The following is a 25,692-nucleotide window of genomic DNA, read 5'->3' as shown; positions in this document are numbered from 1 at the left end:
TATTACAAAAGATCTTTAGTAACATTTTTTTAGTTATATTATACTATTTTTTATTTTATATTATCCACAATATAAATATACTAAAATTAATTACTACAACATGAAATATTTCATTAAATTCATAAAATAAAATTTTATAGCTTCTTTCATTAATCAATAATCATTGTACAAGTTTGCTTTATGATGCAAATAAAATGAGAAAAGAAAAAAAATACTTATACCACTTAAACTCTATGAACATTCCATATAAAAAAGAAAAAAAAAAGTGATACATAGTACATAAAAAACTTGGTTATTATACTAATCCTAGAAAAATGTATTTATCAAACATGTCTTGGTTCACTCCTCATTCAATATCAACATACAAATCACAAAATAAAACGATGAAAAAAATTAATGAAAACTTGAAGACTCGACAAGAACAGAACTTGCTTCCCTCTATGTAGACCCATTTTCATGTGCAGAGCTTTATGCGACATAAAAGATGTTGAGTCACTGACTTTATGTGACAATCTCAGACATAGATAGGATCTTGGTGACCACTTGTTAAGCAATGCCTGAAAATAATTTGAGAAACAATCATAAATTGCAAGAGCATAAAGTCAGGTAGTTATGTCACAAAACGTGTTCCAAGTTAATGCTTGCTTTAGTAACTCCAAAATCTAAAGAGACAATGCCAATAAAGGGAAAAAATCATCATAGAAGAAATTGATCGAAAGGTTTTTAGCACCTTCATCAATCATTACATATGCTTTTCAGTCTTTGGTTAGATCGATAATAAAAATAGGATGATGAAAATTTAACGGATGCAAAATATACTTATGATTTTACTCATAAAAAAAAAAGAAGCAAAGTTACCTCCTTCAAACCAACATTTTTGATAAATTTTTGTCAAATTGTTGAAATCTTTGTAGCCAAGCTGGACAAGTTCCTTCACAAAGATTCTAGGAGAGCTTTAAAGCACTTTCAAATCATCAAAAATCAAGTACATGGCTTCTCCTTTAACAAATGCTCCATCCTCATGATGATGAGTAACTTCACTACTGGAATCATTCACCATTATCTTCAGTTCTTTGTTCATCGAGTTCCCACATTTGATGCAAGTAACACCTGAAAAAGCACTTAACAACAAAGAATTACTTCTCTTATAATAGTTACTACAATGTTTGGATGTTCCTCAATGAGTTCATGTTAGTGAACTGCAGAAATGATAGTCCCACAGAAGCTGAAACATGCAAAGAGCAATTGTCATCAAAAGATATATAGACGATTGAAGCATAGATAGGCTCCAATGAAATTGAAGGTGAAATGAATTAAACGGTTGTAGCTTATACTCACCTACAAGACCAAATAGAATGCAGTGTGCAGCTGAAAAAATAGGTAAGGGTATTGATGGAAAGAAAGCTCCAAATTTTTCTGAAGAGGTATATTGTGCTTTTTAAGAAAAAATCATGAAATAAACTGTCAAAGTAAATTTAGTTAAGACTAATGTTGCCCCACAGTTTACTACTCATCTAACATTGAGAAGAATATCATAAAGCCCACTGAAATTTGAATGACCCTTTGTCAGACCCCTTTTCTCTTAGTTGCTGGTCCTGTTATGGGAATCAATAAATAAAAGACAATTATACGAAAAATACTACACATTTATTATTAGTATTAAACTAAACATAAAACATGATTACTTACTATCATTATCATTAGCTTGGGGTGCTAAAGCTGGTCCTATTATCAAGAATGAGAAAGTTTAGAACAGAGAGGAGAGAATTTCTAAAAGACATTCATCTATTCATTCAATCTAATCTTATAAAAGTGCAATTTCACCATTTCTTAGAGTGTGTTGATCCCAATCTGTGCATGTGTGTGTGTGTTGAAGAATCATTGTGAACTTAAGAGCCAATGCATAGCCAAACTCAGCGTATTTTGAGAAACTAAAACTTGTCGTGTTCTTCGTCAGTCCATCTCTCTCTGGACTTGGTAATTCAGAAATAGAATCTGTGTAAAATCTGAAACTTATGTGGCAAAAATTGAAAGGAGTAACCAAAATTAAATAGGTTGAGCAAATATTAGATAATAAATTTATCAATTAATCTGGATGTAGTAATAATTTTTATTAGTTACAAGAAGCTGCAAACAGGGAATGAATGATTTTGATTTTAAGTGTAGAGTTGTGAAGATGAGGTAAGGTGAGTGCACAGCACATGCTTGATGAATTGATCACTCAAACATTGTAGAATGCAGAGTATCAAAGTGAATAATAGGGAACAATTGATAAATTAATTACCTCTTTATTCCAATAAATTACTATATTCCTATTTATTATTATTTACCATTTATCTAAAATATTTTGGTAAATGATAAAATTATAAAAGTATATAACAAAATTTTTAAATTTCTGTTGTTTATTTTAAACTCGTAAAAAGAAATTAAGATCTTAAACCTTCTATTTCTTTCTTTTGTAACTCATGAGCACACTCTTCAATTCATACAAAAATGTTAAAGTGATATATATTATGAACAACGAAGCAGCCAAGATATTTGAAGAAAGAGAATATGTTGTGAACTGAATGGCGTATTTACCACATGTGGTGAAGAAATTAAAGTCCATCATGTCTTTATTAGGAAAGAATAATTCTTAAAGAATAGCTCTTAAAAATTATAGTCATTTTCTCTCTGATGGCAGCTTGTTTGTAGCAAAATGGTTTCATTTCCTTAATTTTTTTGCATTATTTACATGACTTTGTTTCATCTAGAACTACAGAATCAATCAACTTTTAAATGCATTAAATTTCATCATCCTGGGATAGGAGCACATACAGTAAGTTCAATTGCATTGTCTATGTTCTTTTTTTCTATTTAAGAAATGGATAAAAACTATGCTTTAGCAATTCAATTTGACATGTAATAAAAATAAAGTAAACAGAAGGATTGTGAAAACTATATAACCAAAATCTCTACACGAAAACATTGGCGCGATGTAATCTTTAGAAGTGAATAAAAACGACACCTACTTTTGGAGCTGCTATAATTCTTTTGGTGCATAGCATTAGTCTGAGATCAAGGTTCTTAGCAGGACAGGACACATCTTTGACCATGTGGCGAACATAATTTAGTTCGACCTACAATTACAAGTGATATTTAATTTTCAACATGAGGATGAAAAAGGGATCAAATATACTGAAAGATGGAAATGAAAAAAAGCAAGTGTAACACGTTTTGCTAACATCTTCTAATCAACTAATCAAATCATAAACTTTTTACCTTGTAGAGCTTAAGCTTGTTCTGCTCCTTTATTATGTTACACTTGCAAGAAATAGTTGCTTCTGGTCAGTTGGCATCGGACAGCTAGATAATATAAGCAAGAAATTGGCAAAACAGAATGAATAATAATTAAAAAGACAGTGTAACTAAACTCATTTATACCTAAATTTAAAACCTAAATTCAAATAAAAAACTTAATTAAAACCTAAATTCAAAACCTAACTACTAAATAACCAATTAAAAACCTAAATTAACTAATAATTATACATCAAATTAATTACAGATTAATCATCTAGTAAAGATTAAAGAGGATTGAAGGAGCAAGAAGATAACTAAACAAGAGATCTGGAACTCACCAAGTCGTGGGATGAGCAACGATGGAACCGGCGAGAAGACGACTGCGGAGAAGACGATGGCACAGGCGAGAAGAGAACGACACAACGACAGTGTAGGCGACGAAAGGATGAACCAGAGGCGAGAAATTACATATGCATGATTCAGATCTGGATCAAAATCAGTAAGAGATGAGAAATTGAAAAACTGAGTGAATAGAAAAAAGTTAAAGAAGAGAGAAAATGCTTACCAAAATTGAGAGGAGAATCCAAATCTGAAGAATGATTCAGATTGCGATTGAGATCGAGGAAGAAGATGAAGTGCAGAGGAAGGAGATGCGAATGCCATGGAACTTGGAACTTAGAACTTGGAAGTGGTTTTCTCTGCTGTGAAGAACGTGAAAGAGATTAAAAGATAACATCTCAGTATAATTTTCACATGTTTACACATTTAGTAACATTTAAATCTAATTTTTTTTCTTTTAAGAAAAATATATTTTGTAACATTTATTTTACAAATGTTACTAAAAATAAAATTTTATTAGTATTACTAACATTTTTAAAATTGTTAGATAAAAAGTGTTAGTAAATGTCTAAATTCTAGTAGTGTGAGAGAGAGACAGTTCGAGAGAGGGGAGATTGGAGACAAAACTGCCTTCAGTAATTAATACATTATTGATACATTTCACTTAACCATTACAAATTTTGTTGTCACATATATATACATACATGTATGTATGAATAACTAATTTTCCTAACCTGGCTATGACAAACTAATTTGTATAATTTGCAAGCTAACTATCCAACTAACGTTCTCCCTCAAGTTGATAGTTATGCATACTGTCATAATTTAACTTGGAGTAAAAACTGTAGTCTAACTATGATGCCATCTAACTAACTAACATTCCCCCTTAAGTTGGAAAAATAGAGAATTCCATATCACTAACTTGCAGTAAGAGAAGATGTTAATCATCAAGTAACAAAATCACTGGTACCATTCCCCCTCAATGGAGGAGCATACACATTGAACAGGCCTAGCTTGCTAAAACAGTTCTAAAAAGGACCAGGTGCTAAGGCCTTCGTGAAAATATCCACTATTTGATTTTTGCTTGAGATAGGTAGCAATTTAACTAATCTAGACACGACTCTTTCTCGCACCACATGGCAATCTACTTCAATGTATTTAATCCTCTCATAAAACACGGGATTCGCAGTAATATAAAGGGTAGACTGGTTATCACAATAAAAGGGAATAGGCTAAGTAATAGAAATATTAAGATCATGTAGAAGATAGGACAACCATTGAACCTCACACACACCAGCTGCCATGGCTTTATACTCAGCTTTGGAGGATGACCTCGCTACAGTAGGTTGCTTTTTACTTTTTCAAGAGACCAAAGCATCACCCAAAAAGAAGCAATACCCAGAAATTGACCTCCTGATATCTGGACAAGATGCCCAATCAGCATCAGTGAAGCCTTTTAGACAAAAGTTGTAAGAGGTAGGGAATAGAAGGCCAATAGCAGGGGAATGCTTAAGGTATTTCAACACACAAATTGCTGCTTGATAGTGAGCTGTTGTGGGAAAATCCAAACACTGACTTAACTTGCCAACTGCTTAACAAATATCTGGCCTTGTCGTGGTCAAATACACCAATCTCCCAACCCATCTGCGATATGCCGAAATATTGTTATATAGAGGTGCAGTTGATCTGGATAGTTTTGATGTATACTCTATGGGAGTGCTAACTGGTTTGGCATCATTCAAGTCATAGTCCTTCAACAAATCAGTGACATATTTTCTTTGACAAACAGAGATACCTTTGTTGCTCCTAGATATTTCCAAGCCTAAGAAATATTTGAGATCATCTATGTCGTTGATGCTAAATACTTTATCTAGAGCCATCTTTGTTTTTCTTATTTCATCTTGGTCATCCCCTGTCAGTATTAAATCGTCCATATAAACCAAAACAACAGTAAAAGACTGGACATATTGTTTAGTGAAGAGAGAGTAATCATTGATGGATTGCTTGTACCCCAAACTAACTAACATTGAAGTCAGTTTCACGTTCCATTGCCTGCTGGCTTGTTTTAAGCCATAAAGAAACTTTCTGAGTTTGTAGACTAGGTCTGGTCTTGGTAGATGAAGGCCTTTAGGGGTTCGCATATAAACCTCCTCATCTAGATTGCCATGTAAAAATACCGTATTGACATCGAGTTGTTGCAAATACCAGTTCTTAGCTGCTAAAACTACCAAGAGAGTCCGAAGGGTTGCCATCTTTGTAACGGGATTGTATGTGTCAAAAAAATCAAAACCAGGAGTTTGGGATTAACCTTTTATAACTAACCAGGCCTTATGATGCTCAACGGATCCATTAGGCCTCAATTTCATTTTAAAAACCCATTTATTACCAATTTTAGACTTGCCATGAGGAAGAGGGGTGAGTTACAGCTTCATAAGATGAAGGTTCAGATACATTTGAAATAGCTCATGACAGTGCCTTGTGGGTGGATGAAAGTTTATGGTATGATATGCAATGTAAAAGAGAATACAAGGAAGATGATGATTGTGCAATAAGAAGTTTAGAGGTTTGCATGCATTGAATATCAGCTAGGTGGCATGGTGTTTTATGGATCCTTGAGGACATCCTAAGTGGAGTACTGGAGTTAACGTAGGAGGTTGTGTGAGAGCCTTTGTGTGAGTCCTCAGTGGTATGTGAGTGATCTGATGACATAAATTTTGTGAAATGAGAGACATTTGTGATGAAATATTGGGTGAATTGTGATTATAGTGATGTTGTGGTGTGGTATCATAAGCCTCAGTGTATAGAAATGGGTCAACGGGCTTAGCACATATTGTGTAAGATATAGGAGCTGTGGGAGGTGCTGCCTCAGTGAAAGGCAGACTTGACTCAAAAAACACGACGTCTCTTGACACAAACAATTGGTTGCTCTGTATATCTAAAACAATGTTACCTTTGGTCCCTTCTTTATATCCCAAAAAAATACACTTCCTGGCCCGTTTATCAAGTTTCATCCTACTAGCTGCAAGTGTCGAGATATAAGGGAGGCAACAGAAAACTTTTAAATGTTTAAAATCTGGTTTGGTGTTAAAAATCATTTCAAAAGGTGTTTTATTTTCTAAGATGGAGCTTGGCAATCTATTAATCAAATGGATAACATGGGTGACGGCTAAGTCCCAATAGCAATTAGGGATAGCAGAGTGGAATAGAATGGATCGAGCCACCTTCAGTATGTGCTGGTGCTTGTGTTCTACTATTCCATTTTGTTATGGAGTTGCCACAAATGACCTTTGATGCAATATGCCTTTGGCTGCATAAAAGTCATGCATTAAGAACTCCTTCCCGAATGCACTTTATAGTCTTGTGAAATTGATTTTCAATGAGGGTTACAAAGTTTTTAATCAGTCTTTCTGCCTCAGATTTTAATTTAATAAAAAATATCCAAGTGTATCTTCTGTACTCATCTACTATAGTGAGAAAATACTAATTACCATCAGTAGAAAGAACATTCAAAGGACCGTAGATATCAATGTGTACAATGCTATGACTAGTAAGAAAAGAGAGTCTCTTTTGTTTAGCAAATTGACAAGAATCGCACGGCTTTGTAGCCACAGTTTTATTAAAGTTTGAACTAGAAATTAAAGGAAACAAATCATGTAAGAGTTGCAATTTATTGAAAGGAACATGGCCCAATTTGAGGTGCCATAGTTTAGTGTTGTGCATTGTGGTGTCATGTGAGCTGCATTGAAGTGTATTGTGTATGGTGGTGCTGGTGTTTAGTGTATACAAGCCATTAAAGTAATCAGTTGCTCCAATCATCTTCCATGTTGGAAGGTCTTGTATCTCACAACCAAATTTGTTAAAAACAAATTGGCAGTCAAGTGATGCAATGAGTTGTGAAACAGAAATTAAACTGTATGCAAAAGATGGAATGTATAAGACATTTGTAAGGTATAAAGATTTTGAGAAAATGACACGACCCGCAATAGATGCAATGATGATTTGGTTGTTTAGTAATCTAAATTTTACTGGCTTGATTTTATGGTACGAATCAAATGCATCTAACTTATATGTCACATGTATCATGGCTCCAGTGTCAATGACCCAAGAGTCATTGTGCTGTGAACAAATTGACATGACAACATAGTGATGCTCACCAGGAGTGGGGTCATTGGCTGGAGCAACTTGATTCATATTATGATTGACCTTGGCTCCATGATGCTACAAAAGGGCCAGTAGTGCATCCTTTTGCTCTGGAGTAAACTTTGCATGTGAAGATTCCTCCTGATTCTCATACAAGCTAATTGGTTCACTGCGATCATCATCCTCAGCAGTGAGATTATTGATTTGGTTCTGTTTCTTGAGATGTGGAGGCATGCCATGCTTGTGGTAGCAAGTGTCGATGAGATGTCCAGTTTTACCACAGCAAGCACAGAGCTTAAAATTTTCTCTGCCACCTGGACCGCATTCTTGACCTCCTCTCCTGCCTCGAGATTGAAAAGTGTTAGATGAAGCAGTGTTCAACAAAGGGCTCGGCTCAGCAATGTCAGTTCCTAAGAGTTGCCGTTTCTATTGCAACATCATTGAATAGGAAGAATCAATGGAGGGAAGAGGGTTCATGAGCATAATGTTTGATTGAGCACCTCCAAATTGTTTATTGAGGCCCCTCAAGAATTGCACCACAAAAGTATCCTTTCGATAGTTGCTAACTGTGTCAAAGACACAGGTGCATTTTGGTGTGCAATTGCACTGTGGGAGGAGTTTGAAAGTTTCCAAATCTTCCCAAATTCCTTTGAGTTTGGTGAAATAATGAGTGACAGAGAGAGATCACCTTGCTTAATTGAGAACAACTTCTCTTGGAACTCAACAATCTTGAAGACATCCCCTTGATAAAATAGATTCTTGAGTTCTTGCCATAGATCCTTGCCTATACCATTCTCCATTACACTTTGAGCAATGTCACTGCTCAGAGAAAGATGGATCGATCCAGGAGACAACAAAAGTATTGCAACGATCCCAAACCTCAAACAACGGGTCATCTACGGGTGGCTTTGAAAGAGTACCATCAATAAAGGTCAGTTTATTCTTTGATTTAAGCGCTAATAGCATATAGTGTGACCAACTGTGATAATTTTGATGATTGAGAATCCTAGAAATCAAAGGGTTACATGGACTGTCTGCTGGATGAGCCAAATCAAGATGAGGGCTCACAGTTAATTTCGTCAATGCGGATTGCATACTAGTGATTTGCGCCACAATTTGGGCCAAAAGTTGGAGATGAATGTTTCCAAGATTCGGGGTGTGATTGGAATCCATTGGAGCAGGAATTGAAATCTTTGATCAATGAATCTAGTAAATGACCGATTTAGAATCTTCTTCCCTTAGTACCGTTGATTGGAGTTCTCACCGCAGCGAAATCATAAGATCGTGGAGTGAGGAACTCTGATCAAACTCTATGGTGTAGGTTTAAGGAAAAGGAAGAAAGCTAGGGGTAGGAGAGTATAGAGAGTACATAGAGACAAAGAGAGTATAGAAAAGAAATGAAGAATTCAATCCATGGAACACTCATCGCACTATGTTAAAATTGTTGTGTTCTGCATCCATGACTGAATCAATCGTTGATTGAAAGAAGAAGGAGATTGTAGAAGGTAAGAGGGAGACAGTTCGAGAGAGAGGAGATTGGGAGTAAAACTGCGTTCAGTATATTTTTTATACATTTCATTTAACCATTACAAATTCTGCTGTCACATATATATACATATATGTATGTGTGAATAACTAATTTTACTAATTTGACTATGATAAACTAATCTCTATAATTAGCAAGCTAACTATCTAACTAACAATATGAGAAAAAAATTGAAAAAGCAGATATTAAGGGCAGTGCTACGGTGCTGAAGGCTTTTTTCTGTACGTGATGAAAATACGTGGCTGAAATTGCTTCTATACACGTGGTTTATATGTTGAGTCCAGTGGAAACAATTACTGAATCGAAGACAGAAGCATGATAAACTTGTCACTTCAGGTGTTATAATTAGTAAAAGTTAATGCTAATGTTAACATTGTAATTTGTAGGCTATTTTTGGTGGACCTAAAAGTTTTGTACAAAGTGATTATGGGTCTCTTTTTTTCTTTTAAATTCAAAAATAGAAGTGTTATGGGTAGTTTTTTTAATCCAAAAAAGAGGATTATGGATAGCAAAAAATAAAGAAAAAAAAATCTATTCCTAAAAAATAAAACAAAAAACACTTGTTCTTGTCCCAAAAAAAAAAAAAAAAAAAACATGATAACGAACATAAAAGTGATGAGATGAGTTGAAAAAAAGTAGCAATTATAAGAAGAGTAACACTAGCAATAATAATAATAATAATAATAATAATAATAATAATAATAATAATTAGAGAATTATGTTTAAGATTTAATAAACATCACAAATTATTTGACTTTTTGATTTAGGATTTAGAGTGTGTTTTGAGTGTGGTAATTTTTGTGGAAGAACAAATTTTTTATTTAGGATTTAAATAATAACATATATTTTAGAATTTTATTTTTTAGATTTTATATTTTGAAAAAATTGAGTAATCTTTTTTTAACAATTCAATCAAAATGTCTCTTTTTCTATGCATATTAGTAAATAATTATTTAGAAATTTATTTCTCATATAATTAGAAGCTAACTCTTACTAATATTCATAATTGAAAAAGTTCTTTAAATTAATGCAGTTACTACCGGAAAAGCTCAAGCTAATTTCAAAAGAAGATAAATAATATTCTTTCGAATTAATTTCTAACAAACAACACCAATTCATTTAAACTGAGAATTGATCATTTTAATAGACATCTAATATAAAATTCTTAAATTGACTATTAAATATCAAAAGTTGAATAACAAATTATTATGGGATCAAATTCAATAATTTAACGGAGTAAATAAATTATTATTATCTCTGCCTAACAATATTCATTTACTTTTTTTCTAAAATCATCTAACAAAAATTTGTTCTTCCACAAAAATTATCACACTCAAAACATACTCTAAATCCTAAATCAAAAAGTCGAACAATTTGTGATGTTTATTAAATCTTAAACATAATTCTCTAATTATTATTATTATTATTATTATTATTATTATTATTATTATTATTGCTAGTGTTACTCTTCCTATAATTGCCACTTTTTTTCAGCTCATGTCATCACTGTTACGTTCATCATCATGGTTTTTTTTTTTTTTTGGGACAAGAACAAGTGTTTTTTGTTTTATTTTTCAGCAATAGATTTTCTTTTTCTTTACTTTTTGCTATCCATAATCCTCTTTCTTGAATTAAAAAAACTACCCATAACACTTTTATTTTTAAATTTAAAAGGAAAAAAAAGATCCATAACCACTTTGTACAAAATTTTTAGGCCCACCAAAAATGGTCTACAAATTACACCGTTAACATTAGCATTAACTTCTGCTAATTATAACACCTGAAGTGACAAGCTCATCATATTTCTGTCTTTGATTCAGTAATTGTTTCTACTACACTCAGCATAGAAACCATATGTATAAAAATAATTTCAGCTACATATTTTCATCATGTATAGAAAAAAAAAGCCTTCAGTATCGTAGCACTGCCCATACATATATAGGTAAACTCTAGTAAAATTATGCCATGATGATTATAGTAATTATATAAATATTATTTAATAATATAAATTATTATTCTAATAATCATATATACTTAGATGAAAGTTATATTAGAAAAATAATAATTTTATTTTTATTTTTGATAATTTTAGATGAGATGAATTATTTAGAATTTTTTATGAAAAAACTTGAATAATATTTAGTGACACATGAACATGTTGAATATAATGGAATGGATGTCTCTCATTAGTTTTGTTATTATCTGGTTATGGAAAGATAGTTAACCTCATGTAGTTTCTCCAAATCGAATAGAAACATCCTTACAAGACCCTCTAGCTATCGTCACATCTGTTCCTACTATGTGCGAAAGTTTTTTTCCTTCTTCACAAAGCAAACAAGATCGTATATGAGAATTGAAAATTAGCCCATAAGAAGAACCTTATTGTTAACCATTTACTATTTGCATGACCCAAAAAAAAACAAAAAAAACATTTACTATCTGCGAATAACTCAATTATTTTTTTTGTAGAGGATCAGACACATCTTAAACATTATGAGCAGCCCAAGAGTCTTAGTTCAGGTGGCGTTTCACCCCTTCCCACCACTAAGGTTTAGAGGATGCATTTGAGGGGAAAAATGTAATAAATGTGTGAGGAATGTGTGGGTGTGTTGTGTATCTAAGATTGTAGATTGTCTAATTTATTGGATACTTAAAATTGGGTTGTCCAATCCACTCACCAAAAAACGAAAAAACATTATAAGCACATATGAAATTGAAAGGAATAATGGACAAAGAGATCAATTTAAACAAATTAGTGATATTTTTCAGCTCCAACACTCCACAAAGTTTCATAAAAATCCAACACTCCACAAAGTTTCATAAAAATCCAACACTCCCATCCATAGTGCTTAGGTCACGGATCGACGAATGCAAAAACTTTTTTTTATCAATGCGCGAAAGTGGCTCAGAAAAGTCCCAGGTTGGAATTAATGGGCGGCAGAGAAGATTTGACTCACTTATACTGCATATACACTAAAATGAGTTATAAAGGTAGAATATATATATATATATATATATATATATATATATTAAAAATAAATTAAATTATACATATATTTATAATTTTATACAGAATAAAATATATTTTTTTGTATTTAAAATTTATTAAAAATTTTAAAAATATTCTTAAATTTTATTTTATTTTAATTTTTGTTCTAAAATTTTTTTATTTGTATCAAATATATTTCTAACAGCTAATTTTTCAAAAAATTTAAAATTAATTCAACAACAATTTTACAAGAACAACCTTTAACATAAGTAAAACAGATATTATTGTCATGCATTATTATTGGATTAGTCTTAAACTTTTTAAAAATTTAGCTGTTAGAATTATATTTGATGTAAATCAAAAACTTAAAAAAAAATTGAAATAAAATAAAATTTAGAGATATTTTAAAATTTTTGACAAATTTTAAAGATAAAAAATTAAATATATTTTACTTTTTTATATATATAGCAATTAATTTTGATGACTAATTTTAATCTATAAATAGTATTTTTGATTCTGATAAAATCCGTACGTAAAGTAATTCCTATTTATTTACTCTTTCTCTTGTTTTAAATTTTCTAACTCCTTGATTGAAGAGTTGCGTAGAATGTCAAGTGAATTTTGCTGCCAATAAGCTAAATCCGAAGGAGGTCTCACCATCAAAGACCTCATCAAAGCAATGAACCTAGCTAGCACTCCTTGCAAATCAAAGTTATTGGAGATTATATTATTAAAGAACACTAGCTATCTATTTTACAAGGTCTTTAAGAGCAATTCACCTCTTCAGTTGACACTTCTAATGATGCAAGAATTCCTAATAGTGTTTAATTCTCTCCCTCCCTCTTATGAGATTTCATATATATTGCCTAGCTACCTCTCTAATAACAGTGCACTTTGAAATTCATATTCTTCTTCAAAGTTTTACATGCTTGTTGTTCTATAGAACCTATTTGTAATTTTTTTCACCCATCAATAAAGTTTGGCCTATTTTTTTTATTGCCCATGATATTTCTTAACTCGACAAATTAAGGATTAATCTGTCGCAGAAATAAGCTCCCAATAATTACCTAAATAAACGAGTAAGTTGACTACTACTCGACGACCAACCCAAGTTGGTTAAACTTCTGTTTATCTTTCACCACAAAATTTGTACTACTTAAACCTTCCATTAAGTTTAACTATTATCATCATCAGAAAGTTTAAAAACTAACTAATCAATCCAATTAATTACTAACCAGCATATCCAAATTAAAACCAAACTTCATTTAGTAAGATTTATACTATATATATATATATATATATATATATATATATATATATATATTAAATGTATTTTAAGGTGATATATTTCACTAATAAGTTCTCCCACTAAGCAGTTGGTAATTATTAGAGGAAGTTTCCATGGTGAAATTCATATGTTCAGGGAATCCATGAATCTTTACATTATTCTGCACCTTATGATCCATAATATATAATTCAGCATCATTTTTGTTCATGATTTTGCATTGCTCCCTCTTGATTGGATCGGATAGATAATGCATGAATGATGACGACTAATAAAAGTAAGGTGGCTCAATAAAGTAAGTATCCTGCAATTCATAGACCACCAATCGAAATTAATTAAAATCAAATTAAAATAATGAAAACTAAAAAAAAAAAGCAACGAAATTTCAGCAACTGTTGCTCAATTATTTAAAATGATGCATGGTTACTTGAAAGAAAGATAAAAAAAAAAAAAAGAAAAAAAAAGAGGATAATAACAATGTGAAATATATAATCAATATTGAAATTTCACTCACCCCAGGAAAAACTATTCCCTCATATAAAAATACATTATCTGTTGGGCTTATCATCAATATTTGTGACGGTAAATCAATTTTGGCATACTGCAAAAGAATATATATATAAGAATTATATATATAAAAAAATAAAAAAAAATATTGAAGAGAAGCTAATGAGTTAATTTTAATTTATGTGTGCAACTCACCACTTTTCTGCCAATTAGAAGACTATATAAGTCAAGATTGTTGTACTCGGATACATGGAAGAACACAGAATCTGGCTTCAATTTCAATACTCTGCTTTTCAAATGCATGTGAATATATATAATATAAGAAATCCCTATAAAGAATAATGCTAAATAATACATATGGGTTCCCAAAAATGTTAATTGATTATTTAAAAAAGGTTCAATTAATATATTGTCATGTATGTGTGAGTTAGGAGGCACATTGTGCAGTACGTGAGTAACATTTTTTCCATATCATACAAGGATACATTAATAAACAAACTAAAAAAAAATGTTTATCTCATAATGAGCAATATTTTGCCATTAAAATCACCTCTTTGTATGTTCAACATTCCTCTGTGGTATATAGTTGCTTATGAAAATCTTGGTCTTCCACTGAACAGTAAGCCTGAAAAATTAAGAGGAGCAAATAAAAAGTAGCACCCTACATATATATAATTGTTTTAGAGTTATATCATATACACTAATTTTGTATAATTTTTTTATATAGTTATGTTTAGTATTAAAAATGATTTATAAGAAATGAGAAAAAATTATGTAAATATTATTTTTTATTATTTTATTCGTAATTATTTGACACCTAAGTTGTGTGGGTCATTGGCATATTCTAATTTTGCTACAATTTTATTGAAATACGCCTAGCCGATAGGTGATGGGATGGCAAATTGTAAATTAAATATGATAATATTAAGATCATCATCTACATCTAAATATATCCGAAACTTAGCTTCTTCTTGCATTGCTTGATTTTCTAAGCAAAAATGTAGAGGTAAAATAAAGGAGGATACACTTACTCAAATGGTGTCGATTTTTTCCTGTAGGCCTATTTCACAAATCAAATAAAAAATAAAAAAAGAAAAAGAAAAAAATATATGTTAAATTATTTTATAATTAAATTTCATAATTGTAGTGCAAGCTTCTTAATAGGAAATATATAGGAAACGGATCAAGATTTGTTTCTCTACTTAAATATAATCATTATTGGGATGAAGATGTATTGTGATCTCCACCATTATATATATATTATCATACCTTTGCTTTATAGGAGGACACTCCACCAGAAGGATAAGTACTTGCAATTAAAGATCCCTGATGATGAACAACAGAAAAGTATATATTTCAAAATTATTATTATTAGTATAAAATCCATGAACCAATATTAACAAATTTAATGTTTAAATCTGGACTTGTGAACACATACCAATCCTTCTCCTAATACAACAATCTAAGTATGATAGAACAATTACATGATTATGTTTCATAAGTAAATTCCAAACTAGGGCATTTTGGTCAAGGAATTTAGAAGCTACTTAACTACTATATGATATGTAGCAAACGCACGTAGCTAGAGTTACCAATTTTAGCATAAAAATCTAACCTGGAATATGTTGACCATATCATTTATTAATTAACCATTAAATTAAGGTGTTTGCTACGGTACGATGATAAATTCATACGTACCGATACGTTTAAAATATAGACAAATAACAATAAGATATGTGGAATTTATTTTCCACATCAGCATTTAATTTTTTCTTTTTTAAATATATAGTATATCACCACTTTTACTAAAATACCCTTTTAATTAAATAAAAATAAAAAAATTATTTATTTAATTTTATAAAAAGACTTAAACATTCTTCTTTTATTCCTAAACGCAAAATCTTTTTCGTAATCTTCGTCACTTGCGCACTCTTCAACGCCTTCCCGAACCGCCACACCACCATGCCAGAATCTGAATCCGACGACAACTCCGCCTTTGACATGACAGTAAATTTTGCCTCCGCCAGTCAACCCTGCTCCGACACCGCCGCCATAGCCACTGCAGATTCCTCGTCCTCCGCCATTAAGGTCTACATGTATGACCTTCCCATTCGATTCACCTACGGTGTCATCGCCACCCGATCCGCCTCCCGAGGCGGCGGCACGCCAGAGAATCTAACCTCGCTGAGCTACCCTGGACACCAGCACATGGGAGAGTGGTTTCTGTTCCTGGACATGAACCGTCCAGAGTCAGATCGGATAGGGTCACCGGTGACCCGGGTGATGGACCCGGAAGAAGCGGAGCTGTTCTACCTGCCGTTCTTCTCGTCGCTGAGCCAGTTGGTGTCGACGAGCCAACAAGGCGATGGGTCGGAGGCGGCATACAGTGACGAGGAGACGCAGGAAGCGCTGGTGGAGTGGCTGGAGGGGCAGAAGTACTGGCAGAGGAATGGAGGGAGGGACCACGTGTTCACGGCGGCGGACCCCAAGTCGCTGTTGCATGTGTGGATAAGGTGAAGAATAGTGTGCTTCTTGTGGTTGGGTTTGGGAGGTTGACAGGGATCAGGGTTCTCTGGTGAAGGATGTGGTGGTTCCTTACCCTCATAGGATGTGGTGAACGAGAGGGTTTTTAAATTCAGATGAAGAATAATTTTAGTTTTTTGTTTTTTTAATATGTTTAACACAAATGAAGAACAATTTTGATTTTTTGTTTTTTTAATATGTTTTTGTTTTGTTGTTTCAATTATTTGAAATTATAAAATTAGGATTAATTGAATTCTAAAATTTGATTAATTTAAAAGGGTATTTTTGTCTAATCAAATAAAAAAAAGATGTTTAAATTTTTTTATAAAATTAAATAAATAAATATTTTTTATTTTTATTTAATTAAAAGGGTGTTTTAGTAAAAGTGGAGATATACTATATATTTAAAAAAAAATGCTGACATGGAAAATAAATTCCACATATCTTATTGTTATTTGTCCATATTTTAAACGTATCGATACGTATGAATTTATTATCGTACCGTAGCAATCACCTTAAATTAATGTTATTATCAAAAGCTCAGTTGACAACAGATCAGAGTGGTACTAACTAGTAGACTTGAATTTTAGATATACATTTATGTGAAAATTTAGAAGAAAAAACTTTGCCATGCAAGTGGTGCATGCGTGCGTTTTTTAAAAGTAGTTATAATTATACTAGTTATAAAATTTTAACAACACTTCAAAAATATGTAGCTAAAATTAAAAATATATTTTGTATGATTTAATAATATTTTTTAATTTGATTATATTTTTTATTTTTAAATTAAAAATTTTTTCAAATTGTAAAAAATGTAATCTTAATCCTAATTGTATTTTTAAGTATTTTTAAAATTTCAAAGCCACTGTATCCCTTATAAATAACAATTTTACAGAACGAATAAATTAGTAAAAATCCGTGGTTTGAATGAAAAAAAAGGTAAAAGTATAAAGAAATGTAGCAATTGAGGTTACCTCCCATGTAAAGATAACATACTGATTGAAATCCTTTGAAGAAGAGTAAGGCAAATGGTATGTGGTTGGCCCTGCATGCATATGGCGGCGATGCTGATTATTATAATAAGCTTGAGTAGCATGTTGTTGCTGTTTTCGCAACAACTGTGTGAAGTATCCAATGCTATGTGGTCCTTCTCCTCCATATTCTGATGCTAATGATGGGGATGGTTCAAATGGAAACAGCATTGATGGTGATGAGTAATTTCCTCCCATTATTGTTGCATTATTATTATTAGCAGCGCCAAGAAAGTAGTAGTCTGGGTTTAGTGCTGCTGCTGATGATGAGGATGGATATGGTTCTTGAAATTGAAGGAGCGAGGTGTGTCCCATTTGAGTTATTGGTGGTGCTATTGCTGAAGAAGATGATGGATATTGTTCAAGTTGATGCATAGTTCTACTACTCCCAAGTGATGAGGAATTAGGAAACAAGGAATAATATGGTGATGATGATGATGATGAGAGATATTGATTGTGATGATGAGTAAAACTGTGATTCTTGTTAATCCCAAACATAGCTTCTATTCCTGGAATCAACATACCACCACTTGTATCATGCACTTCTGCTTGTGATGTCTCTGCCACTACCATGTTAATTAATGACAAATTAAATAATGTTTATTAGGAGATTGAAAATGGGAAGATATTAAAATAACCAAAATATTTAATAACAAAAATATAATTAATAAAAAATAGTCAAAATTTATCTTAATGTTAAATAAGATTGTCTCTTTAGTATTACTACTGTTAAAATAAAGCATGTACTAGTGTGTTATGTGTGTTCTATATATTTATTGTGTGGTCGACATGGTTGTGGAATTATGCAAGAGTTTCTTCTAAACTTGAAGTATGGTGATACTTATTTTGTATATCTTTTTTTGTCTTATAATAAAATTCTTTAATTTTATTTGAGATTAACAAAAATCAAATTTTAAAGTTTTTAATTAATCATAAAAACTCTTATATTATATTATAAAATTATTTTTTTAGATAAAAGAAAAAAAATAAGTATATCTTAATATTGCAATTAAAAATAGAAAAAATCTTTGCTAAGTAGATACTCTCTACATAGTAATATATGCTAGAATCAATATAAGTATATACCTGCAGAGGATTCGAGAACATGATGAGCAGGATTTGATGATGAAGAAATTCCAGAGTTAAGAACAGGGTTAGGTACACCCATTCTACTACTTGATCCCACACTCATCATCATAGGAGAAGGTGCAATATTAATAGAGGGAACATCCATTGATGAAACCGCAACTTGAGTTAACGAATCATCAGTCATTATAGCTTTGTCTTTTGATTTGTTCTTGTGTTGTTCATCATTAGTAGTAGTGGTGCTCCTCAATGCCTGTCCAGACTCATGTTCATCAACTTCTTCAAAATCTTTCCCTGAAACCTTTGTCTTAGAAGAAGAACAAGAAATTGTTTCTTGATTTGGGTTTAATAGGTCTTCAAAGGAGAACACTGCCAATGGTACAGAACTATTGGGTATGTCATTGGTTGGTGATAAGATACCATCAATTCCTTCTGCTTCATCATCATCATCATTATTGTTCTTTATTAATTCATCAATCATGTCATCAATAAAGAAAGAGGAGGAAAAATAATCTTCTTCATCATGTCTCTCAATCTGAGGTGTGGGTGTAGCATTATTTGGGACATCAACCTGTGACTCATGGTGATCCTTAAAAAGAAAACAAAATGTGTTTTTAGAAACTATATATATGCACATGGGAAATGAATAAAACTCAAGAAGCTACTAACTAATTATTTTTTTTTCAATCAATATAAGTTAACCTTTTAAAATTATTATTTTACATTAATTTTAAATTGTAAAACTTAAATCTTAAATTTTAAACTCTCACAAAAAAATAAGACTTAAAAATATTTTATAATAAAAAAATTGGCTAATTAAAAATTAATTCTCTTATATACTTATTCTTTGAAAAAATAAAAACAAATATTAATTTTGTCCAAATTCATATGTAAATGTATGTCAAAAATGATTTGGTCAACTGAGTTGTTTAATGAAATAATATAATTAACCAAAGTAGATAATAATAATAATAATAATAATAATAATAATAATAATAATAATAATAATAATAATAATAATAAACCCAAATAATATAATAGAAAAACACTATAATCACTAATTAGTAATAGAAATTATGCTTATATATAGCAAAATATGTTGAATTTCTTTCTGCCAAATGAAAAAAAGCAAGGTATTAAATAATATAAAATAATAATGGTTACATAATATGTACCAGTCTCACAGTGCTAGCAGCGTCCAAAGATTGCTCTCCAGTAACCATTGTTGCAATAGCAGCCGAACTTTGACATTTAGAAACTGTTATTAAAAAATAAATTAAAAAAAAAGAAGAAGAAAAAGGAATCATTATATATAACAATTAATATTGAATAAAATTAAGCTATATACAACAAGTTTTTTTTTTTTCTTTTTTTTTTTTAAAGAAAATGATGTCACACATTATTATATTATATATTCTACAAGTATAAATAATAACCTGGAAGATCAGTGGTTGAAACATTATTGGCAGGTATAACATGGGTTATTGCTGCTACTGTTATTGGTTCTTGTATAATAAAATTTGTGATGTTTTTGCTTGTTGAACCCTGCAGAATTGAGTGTGCCTCTACGAAATTTTTGGACAACAAAACACTTATCTCCCCATTTCTGCCTCCCAAGACATAAATCTCTGTCTCATCAACGTTGTTTGCCTACAATAAAAACAACCAAAACATATTAAAATTATCAAAAATGCTATTTGTATACTAAAATCAACTATTAAAATCAATTATCAATATATTTGTGTATAAATACATGTGCGATTTAATTTATTTATAACGTGTATTTGTATTCCGAGATATATTTTATACTGATGGCTGACTTTGGTAATTGACTTTGATGTACATGTAGCATAATCATAAAATTATATATTTACAAAGATAAATTATACAATAATGATCATCGTTATAGTAGCTACAGTGAATATATATTTTGGTCATACTTAAAAAATATTGCTAAAGTTGGATAACTACCTTAACTGTAATAGTAATAATCAGCATAGCATGCACCATCTACAAATCAAATAGTACACAAATAACAAACTAAAAATGGCAAGTCTATTATTTGAAATAACAAACAAATAGTTTAGTTTAATTAAATATCTTCTGATTCTGACGAGCTCATATATATAATCTTCTTATTTAAATTTTATAGGTTATTCCCCATATAGGTTATTCCCCTAAAGCAAGATTTGTCACCATTTTTTTTTAAGATTATGTGTCACTAATTACAATCTCTCGTTTTCTCTTTTTAGTTCCTTGTTCTATAATTCTATTCATTCAAGTATGAAACTCATCTATGGAAACAATTTCAATTTGACCATACTTTTTTAAGCTTATATTTATTTTCACTCTTTGTCCCTATGTAGTGTAATAAAATTGACTATCTTCAATGTTTAAAAACTTGATAAAATCCATAGTATTAGATATCTTGGGACTAAATTTATATTATTAATTAGATGCTATACAATCTCTTGGAAGAGGCCTAAAAGGGAATAAAATATATATAGACATAAATATTAGCATTATGTTACCTTATTAAAAATGGCTCTGAAAATTGGATGCACAGTTGGTGTTATCACTGAAAAAGATATATTAAGCTGCAAGTAATATATAATATGAGCATAATCAGTATACAAGAGTAATACAATAATCTAATTAATTTGGAAAAATAAGAGAGGGTTGAAAGATATTATTATATATACCATGGCAAATATTTGCATGACATCAAAAATATCACCGTTTATGGTCTCAATTGAGCCAAGAAATTGTCCATCTTCTATCACTGGCAAAGTAATTAGGGTTTTAGTTGGATTAGGTTCACACAATGCCACCAGAACACAGTGCTTCTTTTGATCATTATGTTTAGGATCTTTGATAAACATCTGTTCGGTTTGGCCACAATAATTGAAATAAGTTAATTATTACTTATATACATGCATTAAGAATAACATATTTAATCATAAAGAATAAAGAATATATATAGTTATTATTTTACCATTTAAGAGAGTTGCGTCAAATCTGAACATTTTTCACTTACCATTATTATTAAATCGAGTTATTATAATAGGGGATGCTTCGATAAAGACCTAGAAAACGTTTTTTTTTTAAAGATATTTTTTAATAATTAAAATTTAATATATATAATTATTTAAATTATGTTATTTTTGTCAAAATTAGGTCAGACAAATTAATTTGACTGAAAAATAGTGAATCAAATTTTGAATTCATCTAAATTAATATTATTTTTTATAAAAAATAATTACAATACCCTTATTATATAAAATGATTAAAATACTCTTATTATATATATTAATTTTAAAAATTTTAAATTCTAACTCTTTTCTTCTCTATCATTATAGGATTAGAATTTAAAATTTTCAAATATGATAGGGATATTTTAGTTGTTTTATAATAGGGATATTGTAGTAATTTTTTATAAAAAATATTAATTTATACTGATTTAAAAATTTCATTTATTAATTTTTTTGCTAAACTGACCGGTCTAATTTTAATAAAAATAATACAATTTAATTGATTATATGTGTTAAATTTTAATTTTTAAAAAATTTTTTAAAAAAAGACGTTTTTAACATCTTTATCTAAGTGGCTCCCATATTAAATCTCATATAAAATTATATATATATATATATATATATATATATATATATATATATATATATAAATAACAAATATTAATTAATTTGTTCAAAATTAAATGATATTTTATTTAGTTGGTGTACCATGATAGCTTCTATGAGTCCTTGGGTCATGAGTAACTTGTCGGAGCCATCACCAGTCAACTCAAAAAATGGTAAAGTGCCCAGAAAGGTTTCCATATCTTTTGTCCAATCAAGGAATTTGATATGATCAGATCCTATGAAGAACGCATATAATAGTTAGAACTAGATTTAGAAATTGAAATTTTACTACTCAGAGTGCAAAATAATCATGTGTGTTGAAAATGCCAACGAATATATAAAAACCATACCATGAGTATTCTTTGATTTGTTGGCAGTGTAAATAACTAACCCCACTTCATGAACTGTGTTGTTTTCCTGTTTTAATTTAGAAAGAAGGAAGTAAAGTAACATATATAGAGATAAAGAAAAGAAATAATTTTTAATAAATGAAGAACAAGTTACCTGTTCTTGATTGTTATCACAAAAATTCCTGTTATAACAAGGATCAAAGTTATTATACGCACATTAGGAAAATGAATTTTAAGACATCCATATTTCAATCTTGAAACAAAATTTGATACTGATGATATCTTTCAGTTTTTAAATTACACTAAACATGTTTAAAGATTAGGTTCAATATATAGTAAACAAGTAATCTTATTAAACCAAAAAAGTTGGTTTATTATTTCTTGGAGTTGTTAATTAATAGCAAAATTGAGATAGTTCATTAGCCATATTTAGCTCGTTCTCTTTTTCAATCAAAGTTAAATCACACATTTTTTTATAAAATCAACAACAAAATAAAAATAAAAAATCCTTCAACCAAATCATTCATGCATCCAAGAAAAAAAAATATAACACAGATAAAAGTTTTTCTATTATTTCGGCTAAATTATTTTATATTATATTATACCCATTTGAAAACAATAGGTAATAATTTTTTAACAAAAATAACAATTGATTTAGTGCTTGAAAAAAGAGTGAATTGAAGGACGAATTAAAAGATATCTCCTGTATATTACATCTGAAAAATATATTTTTTTTGTATGTATAAATAAATTCTTCATGTGTTGGTTACTATATATGTATATGAATTTGATGGTAATCACAATTCACAATACACTAATAAACAAGAGTTTTTGCTTTTAAAAAATACAGATCTTATCAATTAGATGAAAAAAAATAATTTAACCATTTTAATTATAAATTTGATAGTGTTTAAGATTGATGTTTTTATGTAAATTTGTGGTGGATAATTTGAAGAATAGCAAGAATTATCAAACCTGACGATCTTTTCAAGGTATTCTGAAATAATCGTTGGCCAATATTGGACCAACATTGCATTACCATCAACCACAATGATTAATCGCTTCTGATTTTGATTAATTGTCATTGTTGATGTTTTGTTTTTTGTAACTTTACTGTAAATTCAAGCCATTCAAAAAAAAAAAAATGAAAAACAATGAAGGAACAAAATGAAACTTTTGAAAAAAAGTGAAGATTTTAAGGAATTAAAGTGATGAGAAGAAAACATACTCGATTAAATTTTATTAGAATTTTTGTCATTTTTGTCTTGATTTTTATTTCTGACAGAAATCTAAACTTTATACAAGAACTCAAAACTAAAGAAACTCAAATTAAAAAAGAGGTGCAGAAAAAAATTAAGAGATATACATATTTAAAAAGAAACAATAATAAATTAGAGAATATGATTATAGAAAAAAAATATTTTTTTATTAATTTTTATCGAAATTTGTGTTACTTTTTTCTTAATTTAATTTACGATCAACCTAAAATATGCATAAAAAATTAAATAAAAATAAAAAGACAATTAAAAAAATGATGTTCAAATTAAAAAGATAGAGAATATTAAAAACAAAAAAATAATCATAAAACAAAACTAGATATGATGTTCAAATTGAAAAAAAATCTAGAGTATAAAATAAGAAGCCAATACTCTAGAGTATAATTCATTTGGACTCAGAATTTTTATATAGTGTTAAGTAGTCTATTTTTTTTTTTATGTATTAACTTGTCTTATTTGAATAAAAAAGAGAGAAAGATTATGTATCTTTTCTACTGTATCTTATGTATTTTGTTTACTGTATCTCTTAAAATTTTAATGTTATGATTCACGAAATTAAATTTTGATTTTGATTTTAGTTATTTATTTTTATAGTTTTATAAGAAGCATTCCGTTAAAAATCTACTTATTTGTTCATACTATTAACAGATGAAAAAGAATATATATACATAATATATTATTGTTGTAATAATTAACATCTTTTTATTTAGCTTCTAAATAAAAGTATTCTTCTTTCAAATGGTAACCATAACAAGCAAAATTATAATCAGGACTTAATTTGGGGTTTAAGTGGATTTAAAATATTTTATTATGCTATTTGCATATTATGATGTGACAAAAGGAAAAATGTTTAAGTTGATCTATCTGATCTTAAGTAGTTATCAGGTTGTATACACAATGAACAAACTGAATATTATTATTATTATAGTATGCATCTGATTTTGCTGACTTATCTGATTATTTCACTTATTTAATTTCATAAAGAAAAAATTATTTGTATCCATTTATTGTGCTATATACAAAAAAAAAAGAATTCTACAATCTTCTAATAAAAGTCTTATGTCAATATAAGAATTAATTAACGGCATATTGTAGTGTTGTATGTCTTAATGAGAAATACTAATTAGTAATAAGATGAAAGTTCTTAATTAATGCCATGTTTAATTTGAAGACTACTTATTACTTTCTTTCTCCTCAATAAATGTTTAATTTGAAATTCAAACTAACAAAACGGTAAAATATATATTCAAAAGCAATAATATGAGGGTGAGTAATTTAATTAATACAGTGTGTGTTTGAGTAACTTAATTTAAGAGTAATTACTTAAATCAGTAGGATTTTAGAATTGGACATTTTAGTTCCTAAGGAAAATTAATACACAAATCAATCTCCAAGGTTTTACTTTGGCAGACAAATTAGTTCCCAATTCATTTTTCGGCAAAATAATTACCCAAATCAGTCCCAAAGATTTTAAAAATGGACATTTTAGTCCCCAAAAAAACTAATGTACGAATCAATCCCTAACATTCCTCTCTGTTAGATATAATAGTCCTCCATCCAAAATAAAATAAAATAAAATAATTATTATTATTAATTGTACAATAATATTATACTATATTTTTTGTATTTTTTAGACAAAAATAATGATAAATTTATTCATTAAATTCTTATATATATATATATAGTCACTCAATAATAATAA

At 29.6% G+C, this 25,692-nt stretch overlaps 1 protein-coding gene and 1 long non-coding RNA gene across 2 annotated transcripts; both read right to left on the bottom strand.

The window, feature by feature from the left end:
- Positions 1-1,458: 1,458 nt before the first annotated feature.
- Positions 1,459-3,978, bottom strand: LOC148561191 (uncharacterized). The gene is made up of 7 exons (XR_015885750.1): positions 3,845-3,978; positions 3,618-3,764; positions 3,262-3,345; positions 3,012-3,119; positions 1,825-2,012; positions 1,690-1,725; positions 1,459-1,595 (listed from the first exon to the last, which is right to left on the bottom strand). It is a non-coding gene; the product is annotated as an uncharacterized LOC148561191 (long non-coding RNA).
- Positions 3,979-13,651: 9,673 nt separating this feature from the next.
- LOC148561190 (uncharacterized) lies at positions 13,652-23,820 on the bottom strand. Its single transcript, XM_088491969.1, has 16 exons — positions 23,689-23,820; positions 22,868-22,895; positions 22,714-22,780; positions 22,466-22,599; positions 21,428-21,607; positions 21,257-21,322; positions 20,162-20,375; positions 19,901-19,983; positions 18,726-19,314; positions 17,583-18,205; positions 15,355-15,411; positions 15,117-15,145; positions 14,636-14,710; positions 14,281-14,371; positions 14,093-14,179; positions 13,652-13,882 (listed from the first exon to the last, which is right to left on the bottom strand). The coding sequence occupies exons 1-16, from the start codon at positions 23,796-23,798 to the stop codon at positions 13,847-13,849; spliced, it is 2,469 nt and encodes an 822-aa protein (XP_088348095.1). The 5' UTR covers positions 23,799-23,820; the 3' UTR covers positions 13,652-13,846.
- Positions 23,821-25,692: the final 1,872 nt, after the last annotated feature.

This window comes from Arachis ipaensis, chromosome B6 (genome assembly GCF_059453495.1).
Source record: "Arachis ipaensis isolate K30076 ecotype BB chromosome B6, ASM5945349v1, whole genome shotgun sequence".
Classification (NCBI taxonomy): Eukaryota; Viridiplantae; Streptophyta; class Magnoliopsida; order Fabales; family Fabaceae; genus Arachis; species Arachis ipaensis.
Note: the sequence above shows the minus strand (reverse complement) of the source record. Positions and strands in the feature narration are given on the sequence as shown.

Excerpts from the sequence above, each read along its gene's own strand:
- LOC148561190 (XM_088491969.1), bottom strand. The coding sequence starts at position 23,798 with ATGACAATTAATCAAAATCAGAAGCGATTAATCATTGTGGTTGATGGT. Across the intron at positions 14,711-15,116 it reads AAAAAATCGACACCATTTGA|GCTTACTGTTCAGTGGAAGA; the intron begins GTAAGTGTATCC and ends TTAATTTTTCAG. Across the intron at positions 14,372-14,635 it reads AATGTTGAACATACAAAGAG|AGTATTGAAATTGAAGCCAG; the intron begins GTGATTTTAATG and ends TTTGAAAAGCAG.